Source organism: Pimephales promelas, chromosome 3 (assembly GCF_988280905.1).
Source record: "Pimephales promelas chromosome 3, fPimPro1.hap1.1, whole genome shotgun sequence".
Taxonomy (NCBI): domain Eukaryota; kingdom Metazoa; phylum Chordata; class Actinopteri; order Cypriniformes; family Leuciscidae; genus Pimephales; species Pimephales promelas.
In genome coordinates, this window is record NC_142771.1 from 40,484,187 (window position 1) to 40,497,586 (window position 13,400).

Below are 13,400 nucleotides of genomic sequence, written 5' to 3' on the forward strand. Positions count from 1 at the left end.
TGACACCTTTAACCGCAGCACTATGCAGGACAGCGAGGGGAAGGACGGGAACTTCAAAGTGGCCGGAGGGGGTGCTTCTTTTTCCTGCCACTTGTCATCATCTAAGGGTCTTTGCTGCCTCCCTTATTACTTTAATCAATTCCAACTGCTTGGAGAGGCTTTGATGGGGGCCGGAGCAGAGCATGCTGGGAGCACCTGCCGCTGAGCGGAGCACAGGTGGCCCACAGAGACTCCAGACCATAATAAAAGCGCTGTTACCCAGCGATTCATGCACAGAAATAAACCGCTAAACAATATCAACGTTTAACAGATTGAAGCATTTTATTAGTCATACATGTAATACATACACACAGTCAAAATAATTCTGTAAATATGCAAAAGTGAAGTCCAGGATGAGTGTTTAGCAGAACTGGGTTGCGTCGCCATCTGCTGGTGTCTCCACAGCGAGACTAGAAGTCAAGGAGCTGCAAAGGAAAATGAGACGTGCTCAGAAATCATGATAGTTTTGCTAGTATGTAACACACAAAATGAAGCAATATGACAGATTGAGGGGATTTTAAGGTTTAGGAAAAGCACAGAAACACGGACAACTGTCCAGAACTGTGATGTTTTTAAAAGTACGATTTTAAGAAAGTCAGCTTTTAGAGAAACAACTGTCCATTGTTTGTTCAATAATTCAATATTAATGACGTGAATATACAGGACGGGTTTTGAAAACATTACAATTGTTTTCTGTTTTTGAAAGAAGTCTCTGCTGCTCACCAAGGCTGATATTTTTTAATCAAAACTCCAGTGAAAAAGTAATAGTGAATTAATATATTTTTTTATGTGAACATATAGCTAAATGTAATGTATCGCTGTGATCGAAGCTGAGTTTTCAGCATCATTACGCCAGTCTTCAGTGTCACATGATCCTTCAGAAATCCTTATATTATGATCAAGAAACATTGTTTATCAGGTGAAATATGTTTTTTATAGCTTAACAATTATGTGGAAACAATGATACCATTCAAACATTTGTGGAAAGATTTAAAAAAAAGAGAATTTAATACTTGTATGCATTAAGCTGCCTTTCCACTGCACGCGACATTTGCATACGATTGTCGCATTTCGCCCCCTAGTGTCAGTCGCACGCAACTTTGCAATTGTTCGTGAAGCAACCGTTACCCTCGGACAGTGGCGTAGACAGGGGAGGGGCCATGGGGGCACTGGCCCCTCCTGAAAACTGATTGGCCCCCCAGTGTGCCCCCACCCTTCTACTTGTCTGTCGCTCAAAAATTAAAATCATAATCTTTCAGTTTGTAGTACAATCCGCGTCACGATGCTCCTCAACGAAGATCAAGAATAGAGAGCCAATTGGTTTCCAACTGAAAAAAGTACACAGTAAGTTGCTCTATTTTATACAGCTTAAGTTACTTTTTTCGATTAGCGAGTTGTTGCAGTGCAAGAGTTTGGTCCCGTCTAGAGCCCGACCGATAAAGGATTTTGAAGGGCGATACAGATACAAATATTTTTGGGTTTTAAAATCCGATATATCGGCCGATATTTTATTTATTTACTTTTTTATTTTTTAAACTGGACATGATAAGTCACAATTTTTGTCATGCTTATTTGAGTTAAGAGAACTGATGGGGATGTTCTTTTAATTGTTATTCAAGCAATGTATGTATCGTGACCAACTCAACGAGTGTTGTCAATAGGGACGGTGTAGAGTGCCCTCTGGTGGACAAACTATACAACTCCAACACTCAAGACATGGTTCAAGTGTGTTTCGTCCGTTTTTATTTTATTTTTGAAATATTCATTTATCGGCCATTATAACTGCCGATACCGATAGTGTGGAAAATGCCTAATATCGGCCGATAATATCGGTCTGCCGATATATCGGTCTGGCTCTAGTACCGTCCGTCTTTCAGTGTTAGGAGTGCGACCAGACTCGATGTACCGGTATTCTCTTAGAGCAGACGAAGATGCTAATCATTACATTTATTATGCTCCTGTCCTGAGGCTGAATGTAACAAGGTTCTCCGTCACTACGACGGATTTACGTTAATTTCTGCGAGTCTATGACGGCAGACGGATACCCATCAATTGCAGGGTTCCCGTCTGTCCTTATGTCTTAAATTACCTTTTCATAATTTTAAGGCCGTAAATAGACTTTCATTTCTCAAACAGTGGGATAAATGTCTTAATTTTAGTTTGAATAGGTCTTAAATTAAATGGTAACTAAACCCCTGGTCAGAGCCTGACTCCACCCACTGGCTATATTTGAAAATGCTGAAAAAGTGGGCAGACCCCAGCGGAGATTGAGGGGACAAAATAGATGCTAAAACACTCTATCCTGATCGTTTTCAATACTCGCAATTCCAATTCCTGACTCGCTACAGTGGTTTTGACGACACAAGATGTTTTTTATACTGCCAAGGGCGTAGCTCGCGTGGTGAGATAAAACCTGCGTACGTCACGAAGTGCAGAACATCCAATAGGAAAATTCAACTGCAGTAGCCACCGTTCAACCCGAATAGGGCAGCACTAACACGTTTTTACACTATATATTGTAGAAATAGAACACTTTATAAACAAATGTCAAAAAAGTTACTCGAATCAATGACTAAAGATCCATTCTTACAGATCATTAACTAAAAAAAAAGTTGGTTTAGACTTTAGTCACTCTTTAAGGAAAGACGATGTGTATTCACCCTGGAGTGGAGCGAAAGCACGTTTCTCTCTCCACTCAAAGCATTCTGTAATCACTTCGCTCTGGTCCACTCCGGTTTTTCAATTCCCGCTCACGGGAAAAAGTGCTCCATGTTCACTCAATTAATCTTAGTTTTTGAGAAGTGCATGTCAGACTAAAGCTCGTTTGCTGCGGTGCGGTCCCATGATAGAAAACAGAACGCGGATCAATATTGGTAGTTTCTCACCAAGTACGCAAACTTCGGACTTGCCAAGTTCGACTCGGGAGAATGAATTCCCGAGGACGAGAGGCTCTTGCCTTCTGGCAGAAGGTTCAGAATGAACCGTTACAAATACTCTTTCATACCGAACTACATCAAAATTTGAAATCAAAATTTTTAGATCTGTACGAGGAGGAATGAGAAGTGTGCAATAACTTGGTGTTCTGCTTGTTGTTTTAGTATTGTATGTTATTTTATTTCATTTATTCTTTAGTTTTTCATTATATGTGTCTTGAGTGTGTGTGTAGTCTACATGTACGTCTTTAGTTGGTATTTGTTTTACTATGTGTATTATTGTTTCTAATGGCAGCTACTACTTTGCACCACGCACTTTGAGTCCATGACAAATTTCCCCTATGCTTGCAGACATTTCTCTCTTCCAAATGCACAATCATCTGTTTTCTCATCCACAACTGCCTTTTCCAACTGGAAAAAAGCCTTGTGTAAGGAGAGGGGCTTTAAAGCTCACTCTAAATCAGAGCACCATCATAATGCAATGTATGCATGGAAGCAGCACCAGCATGTTGTTAAAACTAAATCTTGCTAAAGTCTTACTAAATCTTACTACAGTAAATATTAGATTACTAAATCTTACTAAATATTAGATTCCATCAACAGAAAATCAGTTGTATATCAAAACAATTGCTGATGTTCTTCTACTGACAGCCACACAGAATATTTCTCAGAGAGGCCATAGAGAGTCTGAGGACTCAAACAACAAAGGGAACTTCATTGCCATTTTGGAAGAGATAGCCAAACATGATCCTCTTATAAAGAAGCGAATGAGTGCTTATGGGATTTCTAAATACACTAGCCGTGGGATTCAAAACGAAATATTGGAATGCTTGGCAGAGATGGTACAGACTGAAATAATCAAAGAAGTTAAAGAAAGTGAAGTGTTCAGTGTCATCGCTGATGAAACAAAAGATCTAGGGAAAAAGGAGCAGGTGTCTCTGGTTTTAAGATATTATTACAATGGCACTGTACATGAAAGTTTTTTAAAGAGCCTAGATGCAGCAGGGTTAAGCAGCATGATAATCAAGTGCCTTGAAAAGTATGGCCTCGAATATCGGACCAATCTAGTGGGGCAGGGTTATGATGGTGCTGCCGTTATGAGTGGGAGACACTCAGGTGTTTCCAAAAGGATCCAAGATGTGGCAAAATATGCCTTTTACGTACACTGCACTGCCCACTGTTTAAATCTAGTACTTGTAGACAGTGTTAAGTCTGTACCTGAAGCAGATACATTCTTTGCAGTTCTTCAGAGGCTTTACACTTTCATATCTGGCTCATATGTACATAAAAGGTGGCTTGAAATTCAGCAGGACATGTACAGTGGCCAACTTTAAAAATTAAGTGACACAAGGTGGGCGTGTAGGTATTCAGCCTGTCGCAATTTGACAGATAGGCTCCCTGCTGTATTTCGTCTTCTTCGGGAGATTATTTGTGACAGTAGTGGGGATCGCTCAGTGGAAGCACGAGGCTTACTAGCACAACTTGATCTAACATTTATCGGGCTTTTGGCAACCTTCAACACAATACAATACTTGGCCAGTCAAAATTTTTGTCCGATATGCTCCAGTCACCTTCAGTGGATTTGGGAACAGCTGTTAATTTGGTTGAAGCATTGCTCGACACACTGCAGCAGTACAGGGATGTTTTTTTGAGAAAATGTGGAAAGAGGTGGAGGAAATGGCTGTAAAGTGCCAATATTATTGTTTGATATATTATTTTAATGCTTTCTGACCCCAAGACTCAAACTAATCCCTGCAATCTCCATCTGTGATCCTTGAAGAGTCTTTGGCCACTCAAACTGTCCTCCTCACCGTCCATTAAGGCAATATAGACACACATCCTCTTCCTGGCAGATTCCTAACATCTTTAGTTGATTTGAACTTCTTAATAATTGCCCTGATGGTCAAAGCGGGGATTTTCAATTATTGAGATATTTTCTTACAGCCACTTTGTATTTTGTGAAGCTCAACAATCTTTTGCTGCACATCAGAACCATATTCTCTGGTTTTACTTATTGTGATGGATGATCAGTGTCGGGCAAGTTACTTTTAAAAAGTTATTAGTTAAAGTTACTAGTTACTTCTTCCAAAAACTAACTAAATTAGTTACTCAGTTACAAATGTTAAAAGCAACTAGTTACTTAAGAAAGTAACTATTGCGTAAAATTCAATTTTAAATGCTCAAATGTGACCCCACCTCTACCCCTCTTTAACTGAACTTAAAATACATGTGTATGTTCAATTATTTATGATAAATCAGAATTTTATAATGAAATGTACACTTAATACAATACATTACTAACAGAAACATGAAACATTGTACACACATCTATCGTTATTCCCATCACTGTGGATGATTAAGGGGATTTGGCATTTGTGTTTCCTCATATTTAAACTTGTAAAACAAGAAGTCATGACTGGACGATTTCATGTTCCAAGTCCCCCTAGTGTGTTAAAGAAGGTAAACATTAACGGGAATATACATCACAGATACTTAACTCATAAAAAAAAATCTAGTGGTGCCAATAATTGTGGCCAATGCGTTTTGGAGAAAAACATTGATTTCATAACATGATTTCATATTTTCATAACGTGATTTCCCCACTTCGCTTTTTGCTATTTTTTTTAGAATGAAAGATCAATCATCTTTTATCCTTAAGTGTTTTTTCTTTAATTGCTAAAGCTCTTTTTACACACAAACTAAACAACATTAAGCATTGTTTGGTAATTGGTTGATCTAAACTGGTATTATCTAATTGTGTAGTTAAAATTTAACAGCTGACAGATATTCAACATAATTCATCTGTGAGAGTCTAATATCCACTGATTTAATAACTCATAATGTATTACCATTTTCTAAACTAGCAAATAAAATGTTTTACTGTGAGAATGAGGTCTGAATAAAGTCTGGTTTGAGTGTAAATCAGGAGACTATGAGCTTTGTAACTCTGCAGATTGTATACAGGCACAAACAGATCCACGACACACACTGAAGGAAAACATTAAAGAGCATCATACGGCCCCTTTAAAAATAACAACAGATATCTCAAACACAAGTAAAAACAGACAAAACTCACCAATTGTGGCAGAATCTTCTCAAAGTGCTCAATATCGACGGTGTCACAGTCTTCATTGCTGGCCTGTTTAACAGCTCTGCGCGTCGCCTCTGTGACACACACACACACACACACCGTCCTCCCATTAATACTGGGCGAAACCAAACCACACAGTATCCGTGAAAGTTAAAGTCTCTCACCTTCAACAAACACCTTCAGCATCTCCGTCACGAGGATGACAGCATCACTACTGACTGAAAGAAAACCTTCATGACCCAACGCTGACATGAGAACAAGTAGCTGCAATGTGTCTGTCTGTATCCGACTCCTCACACACACACCAAAACCAGTTCAGTGAAAGTGAACTGGAACCGGCTGCAAGTGATCACACTGCTTTCGGAGATTTCACAAATACACCAAAATGACCAGAGAAACTGAACTCAGAACACTTCCTGAGAGTTTATTTATATAAACGCCTCATTCCAACACAGAATTAAAGAACAATAGTAAAAAAGGTTATTACGGTCTGCAATACGTCTATAGGACGTTTCCTGTCAGATGTCAAATAGACGTTTAGAAGATGTCTTTAAGATGTAACAATTTAGAATGTATGTTAAACTGACATCTTCTAAACATCTATTTAACATCTGACAGGAAACGACCTATAGATGTCTTGCAGATGAGCAAACACTCTTAAAAATACGTCTTCCGGATGTAAACATCACATCTTGTGCTATCTTGCGTCTTTAAGATGTCAGTTTTACTGTATTCTAAATCACAAACATCTTAAAGACATCTTCTAAACGTCTATTTGACATCTGACAGGAAACGTCCTAAGGACGTGTTGCAGATAAGAAAAAAAATAAAAATAAAATACTTCTTCCAGATGTGAACAGGCACATCAAATATACGTCACTGATGTACGTGTGCTGTCAGATGTTCAGCTGGGAACACTAAAGGTTTGGTTTTTGTTTCATTTTCGTATTAATGTAAGTAGCACTCCAGGCCACAATCAAAATTAAGAACAATAATGATGCGTTTCGTTATGACAGGTTTTCTAATCAAAAGACGACGAGGAAGAAAGAAACAAAACTTAATTTGACGTGCAGGGACGTTTTAAACGCATAACGTCAACAGCTTCTCTCATTTCACCACATTGACAGGTGAACCCCGTTTCTCACCTTTGGTTTTGTCCTCCTTAAAAGAGCGAGTCAACAGTTTGGCAATAGTCTCCTAAAACAGAGGGATACATAGGAATCAATGCAAAGCCGTGGCGTCATGGAAAACGCTCGTGACCTAAATGTGTTCGACTTGCTATTGTATTATGAGATGTATGTTAACGACCCGAAGACGTAAATAGATAAATGTGTCGTTGAAATATACCTTTTTAAACGCGATTTCATTTCCCGCGTTTGCCATTCTTCCCCGCTGTCGTCATCAAGGCTCGGGAACGTCACTGGTGGAATCGGCTTCTTCTTCGTTTGCTGGATGGTGTATGTAAATGAGGCGGTTGCCCTCTAGCGCACAAGCACAGCACCAAATCACACAACGTTTATACTATTTGATGGGGAATTTTGGTTTAAATATCAGCTTACTTAAAATCAAATGTTATCCAACTCTGCTGCTGCATTTGTAAGCCTGGTGAATATTGACATTGTCATCCTGAAATTTGGCCATGATTTCATTTTCGTTTATCATTCTAATTTTTCCCCATCATGGTATATCCATAGACATCATAGTCTATATGATACATCAGTCTCTATATGATATCTATAGACCATTTCACAAGATGTAAACAACACTGGTCCAGAAGCACTTCCTGTTTCAGTTTGTAACTGTTTTCTTTATTTCACATGTAAAGAAAACATCTTAAAGATGTTTGTTTAACTTTTTGATTCAGTTTTAAATGTTCTGTAGGTTGTATTTTATCCCAGCATGTATGTAGTGTTAAAAAACTGAAACAGGAAGTGCTTCTGGACCAGTGTTGTTTACATCTTGTGAAATGGTCTATGGGTATATCCATAAACGTTTGAAGGCCACGTTCATTCTTACACGATTAAGACATGAAAATCCATCAATTAGGGTAAGTGTTGGAATAACTTTTGTATTTATTTTACTTGTTCAAAATGACACAAGCTATGGAAACGCTTTTGTGTTTTGACAGGAATGTCATGAATTTAAGGGGATAGTTCACTTTGAAAATAATTTTTGATACGTTTTATACATCAAGGGCATCCAAGATGTAGGTGTCTTTGTTTCCACAGTATTTTCAATTTTGATATTTTTAGGTCAAACTGTGATTTTATGAATGTTTAAGATTTGGTTTGTTTTGCACCAATTGCACACACACACACACCCATCTTACTCTAGGTGGCACTATAATATGAAATATGGCGATAAGCAATGTAATTTTTCCTCAGAACAGGCTCTACAAAATACCCATGTCATTCCACCTCTAGTTTTTTTTACTGCCATTCTGCCTAGAAACACACGCAAGCCTATGTCTTTGTTTTCGTTTTTAGGGGGAAACGTGCAAGAGTAAATACTTTATCAACTAAATATGAAAACATCTTTATTTACATAAGCAAACGATAACTGGGCTAAGCAAGGTGATGCCCCTAAAAACCTTTTAACAGGCTTTTCAATAATTATTTATGTGAGAATAACATTATCTGAAGAGGATACTTTAATACAAACTGAAACGAAATGCTCCCACTGGTAGAATACATTTTTTAACTGCAAAGACTGAGCTAAGATTAACAATCCCATTTTAAGTCATTTTAATCTTCACAAATTCAGAGGAAATTGCCATAAAAAAAGACTTTTCACAGAAGCACTCATATGTATCAAAATAATTATGACACTGTTCTAAATTATTATAGTTCCCATTATTATCACATTCAAACTCGAATTAAAATCTCACTGCGTTGTAAAAGCTGAAAATAACCCTCAAGTCTATATAGGTATATCTTTCTCAACAAAAAGACACCAGAACTGCTCTGAGGACACATTTATTCAACATCTCAGGCATACATAAAAAGGCCATTTTCCAGACAAAATCAAACAGTATAAAATTAAACTCGTATAATGAACGTATAAAATTAAACTCTTTACATTGAATTACAGAAACATTTAGTTCACATTTCTTCCAGTATAAGTGCAAATCAGTCCTTCAATCAGTGCTTATATTCCTCTTCTAGTTCACACACAGGTCTGGCTGAACGGATCGGTGTTGAGGAGTCTTTAACTGCATGTCAAACCGGTTCTGCACAAACACATACTTAAGTAACTTGATTCCTGCCGAGTCAATTTCACAAATGATTACAAAGAAACAGCAAGTAACACATTGAACTAAATGAGACATTTTAAAGTCTGAAATAGTATTTTCTTGTTTTATTTACTTGACTTTTCAGTGGTCTCTACTACTTGGAAATAACAACAATCCCTTTGTTATTTATCCATTTTTTTCCCCTTTCATCTCAATGGCAGTTGCAGAAATATGTGCTATGAAATCTGCTCATGGCTACTCAGAGATGTACAATTCTGCTGCTAGGTTGATTTGAGCCAATCACCTGAACATAAAATGTCATGTGACCAGGGGTGTGGCTAGTGTGTGCGGCGGGAACTATAGAATTCCACAATAAAGGCTAGATGTCTCGTCCGCGCTGCTGGCCAATGGAGATCGACGTCCGCACCTGGCGGCCATCTTGTCACAGGCAGCTCGCTCACTCATGACATTGTGTTTTAGTGTTATGACACTGCATAATTATGAATAATAAGTGTATAAATAAATAATCATCCAAAATTATAGCCACGGTAATAATGTCTGTAAGAAACCAAACCATTTGTAAATCCGTCAAGATTTCAACGAGATAAGAGTGTTTGTGTTCTCAGCTTGCCTGTGACAAGATGGCCGCCAGTGATGACGATAGAAACTCCGCCGTAAGACATCCTTTATTGTGGATATCTATGGGGGGAATGGCCCATAACAATCTCTCCTGATCGTCCCCGCAATCTCCACCAATTTTCTACCCCATACCATAATTTCTTCTGATGGTTCCCAATGCAATAAACTGTACAGGGGTTGACGTAGCCTACTGTACTGACCTAGTTAACGTTGTGATGCCACTGCATGGGACTACAGATTCATGACAACACGAATAAACCCAAAGAGTCCTGAACCCTTACTTTTACAGCTCAAATAACGGGCAACTGCCGTTGAGATGAATGGATGTTATTGTATTGGGAAGCTGGTGTCCCTACATGCTAAGCTAGCTTAATTAGCAGGCTTCCTTTTGTCAACCTGATTAATCAGAAATACCATTTTTAGCTGGTGATGGATATGGTCCAACTAACCGAGCCAATCTGGACCGTAATGGAGGTCTAATCAAGTAGTCTACGCCCCCATGCAACAAACAGTATTTTGACTCACTTTTGGCGTAACAATTTTGTTGATCAATATCGGAAAACCTCCCAGTTTTGGTGACTCGTCGGCTTCGGCTGCTTCAGCTTCCTCTGAGGACGAATACATCACAAAGCCCACACCCTTCGGCCATCCTGAAGACATGTCAATCGTGATCTGTTCATTGAGAAAAGTATGCAAACACATTTAAACATTACACTAAAGATACAAGATAATGAAGAGAAGGGTGGCAAAGTATTCTACACACTAAAAAAAAAAGCTGTGTTAAAAACACAATTTTGAGCCATGTACTGGGTCAAAAACGGACAAGGTCCGACATTACATAAAGCGCACCGTGCAGGAGATTCTGTCAAATATACTGAATTTAATAATATTTTGGAGAACACAACCATAAAACAGAGATGATATCGGACACAGAACAAAGGAAACTCATGGCTTAAAGTCCCCCTGTGGTGAAAATAAAGCTTTTATTGTATATATGTCTATGTGGCGTTATTAATACGCTTTAAGACAACCCATTGCTGAGTATTTTCTGCTTAAAACTGCAGTGAACCAAAGACAGTCTCAAAAACACGGTAAATCGCTGGTGTTTCTGACGTCACACATTTCATTGTAACCAATCAGATCAACGTGTGATCGTCCACCAGTGGATCTCTGAGCTGACTGAGTGAGTGGAGGCGAGGCTCATTTGCATATTCATAAAACCGCGCATACTAAATGAAGCAAGGGTGTCGAGTTACACACAAGATATTTTAAGGCACGAAGACATTTGATTAAAGGAAGAAACAGAAAATAGACGTGACGGACTAATTAACAATCAAGGAAAACAACTACGAACTCAGGAAAAGAGAGCAGTGAAACGAAACCAAAAGTGAACATGAACGTTACACTAGGTTGTTTTGACGCAACTGGATGGGTTGAATGTTTGACCCAATACTGAGTTCAGCTAGTGTTTTTTTTTTTTTTTTTTTTTTTTAACTCAACTATAAAACTCCGCTAGTTTTCTGAAGACAATTAATTTGGTCTGTTTTTGCTAAAGCAACAACCCAGCTAACAGGGAACGTTCCCAGAACATTCACTAACGTTCTTTAAAAGTTGTGTAAATGTTAGGACAAAACGTTATTAAAATAATGTTTTCGGAACGTTCATATAACGTTATTAACGTTCTTGTAACGTTGAGAGAAAACGTTCTTAGAACAACGTTCTTGGAACGTCTTTATCACGTTATTTGTATTTGATGAACGTTCTCATTACGTTGATAAAAAACGTTCTTAGAACAACGTTATCGGAACGTCTTTATCACGTTATTTGTGTTTGATAAACGTTCTCATAACGTTCCAGCAACATTATGCTAACCTTAGGATAACGTTCTAACAACATTATGCTAACGTTCCAGCAACGTTCTGCAAACATTAAGACACCGTTCCAGCAACGTTCTGCAAACATTAAGACACCGTTCCAGCAACGTTAAGCAAACTGGACATTTCCACGTTTTTAGAACATTTTAAATTAACGTTCCCACAACCAAAATGGAACGTTAGAAAAACGTTCTCAGAACCTAACTTTGTTAGCTGGGAAGAACCAATCTACCGAATGAGACTAACGCACAGGCAGACCCGAACCAGGGAGAGGCAGATCTAAATGCAGGGAGACTTTAATGATATAAATTATGATGGTAACAGTGTTTTGTAACTATTTCCATGCCCGGAAAGTCTCTAAATGTCGCTAGATGATGTAATTCGCCGCTTTTTGGACACACAGATGGGAATAATGAGGACTAGTCATCAACAAACAAGACAACTAAAATCAGGGGCACACGCTACAACAAAGTCCAACGCACATACTGTATAATAGAGACAAGTTGTTTAGAGTTTGTGGGGGTGTACGTATGCACATTTGGCCATGTAACATATCAGGTCTGTTAAAAGTGCCCGATTATAAGTACTTACATCAGATTCTATAATTGTCCCGAACTTTTGAAAGTAGGTGTGAAGATCATCTTTGGTCACGTGTGGATTCAGATCTGTAACAACAATCCCATGGTCCTGTGAGGAAAGGTGGAAAAGATGGTATCAATCAAATTGCATGGCCTACTTTCATCCATTTGCAAAATCACGTATAGCATTATTTAAGCATCTCAGGTAAAATCTTAAACTTGCACTCCAAAAAGACTGAAAGTCAATGACAGTTTAAGACGTTGTAAGCCATTGTTTATGGAATGGCACTCAGATAATATCCATTTAACCCGAAATTGATCAATGCTTTGGCCGTCCTAACATATCACACCTATCTGTGCAGCCTTCAACTGCAAAACAAATGTGATTGCGGTCCGTTTCTTTGTTTTATTTGTATAAGACAACGCTGAGTCTTGTTGTTTTGTGAGTTATTTATGCCTAGTTTACTACTGTTGAGTTAATTATAGGATTAACAGGCATTTTAATAGACATTTATTTAACATTATTGAGTGTCACTCTAAATTTTAATGTGGTAAATGTCCTCATAAAGGTAAAAATGGCTCTGAAAATCCTTTTTTTATTATTTAATTTTTTTTTCAGTTCTTCAGCTTACCCATTCTCCAGATTTTAGAAATTCCTTGTATTCTTCTGGAAGGCGGATGTATACGCGTTTTCTGGATTCCATTATTAAACTCTATATCTATACAGAATGAATACAGTACAATACCATTTTTAAGCTTATTAACAGATGAATCATGAAATTATTTAAAATAAAAACAGCAGAATTAACCAAATTAATAACATATGCAGAAAATGTAAAAAGTAGTGGGAAAGGGCTAAATTACGAGAGGAAAATAAACTCACACTGCACATACCTGTATACGCTCCTCAGATGCCTGAACACCTTTCAAAGTAGCTTATCAGAGTAGCTGTTTGCAAAGCTTTTTATAAGGAGGATGTCAGAGATGTAACTTGAGAAACTCCTCCCACATAAC

General features: G+C 38.1%; 2 protein-coding genes across 5 annotated transcripts; both read right to left on the minus strand.

Annotated features, from left to right (window-relative positions):
• Positions 1-298: 298 nt before the first annotated feature.
• cenpx (centromere protein X) lies at positions 299-7,548 on the minus strand. 3 transcript variants are annotated; one of them, XM_039667201.2, is made up of 5 exons: positions 7,411-7,548; positions 7,209-7,260; positions 6,228-6,281; positions 6,049-6,137; positions 299-464 (listed from the first exon to the last, which is right to left on the minus strand). In XM_039667201.2, exons 1-5 carry the CDS (start codon positions 7,444-7,446, stop codon positions 450-452), a joined length of 246 nt encoding a protein of 81 aa, XP_039523135.2. In that variant the 5' UTR covers positions 7,447-7,548; the 3' UTR covers positions 299-449. The 3 variants fall into 3 exon arrangements, with proteins under 3 accessions (XP_039523135.2, XP_088985037.1, XP_088985036.1); XM_089128911.1 differs by having other exon boundaries at positions 6,228-6,293; XM_089128910.1 differs by having other exon boundaries at positions 6,228-6,308.
• Positions 7,549-9,022: 1,474 nt separating this feature from the next.
• On the minus strand, positions 9,023-13,357 carry LOC120476224 (uncharacterized). Of its 2 annotated transcripts, none has more exons than XM_039667200.2 (5): positions 13,281-13,357; positions 13,019-13,105; positions 12,400-12,495; positions 10,460-10,606; positions 9,023-9,324 (listed from the first exon to the last, which is right to left on the minus strand). In XM_039667200.2, the coding sequence occupies exons 2-5, from the start codon at positions 13,088-13,090 to the stop codon at positions 9,271-9,273; spliced, it is 369 nt and encodes a 122-aa protein (XP_039523134.1). In that variant the 5' UTR covers positions 13,091-13,105; positions 13,281-13,357; the 3' UTR covers positions 9,023-9,270. The 2 variants fall into 2 exon arrangements, with proteins under 2 accessions (XP_039523134.1, XP_039523133.2); XM_039667199.2 differs by having other exon boundaries at positions 9,023-9,292; positions 13,281-13,351.
• Between the last annotated feature and the right edge of the window lie 43 nt (positions 13,358-13,400).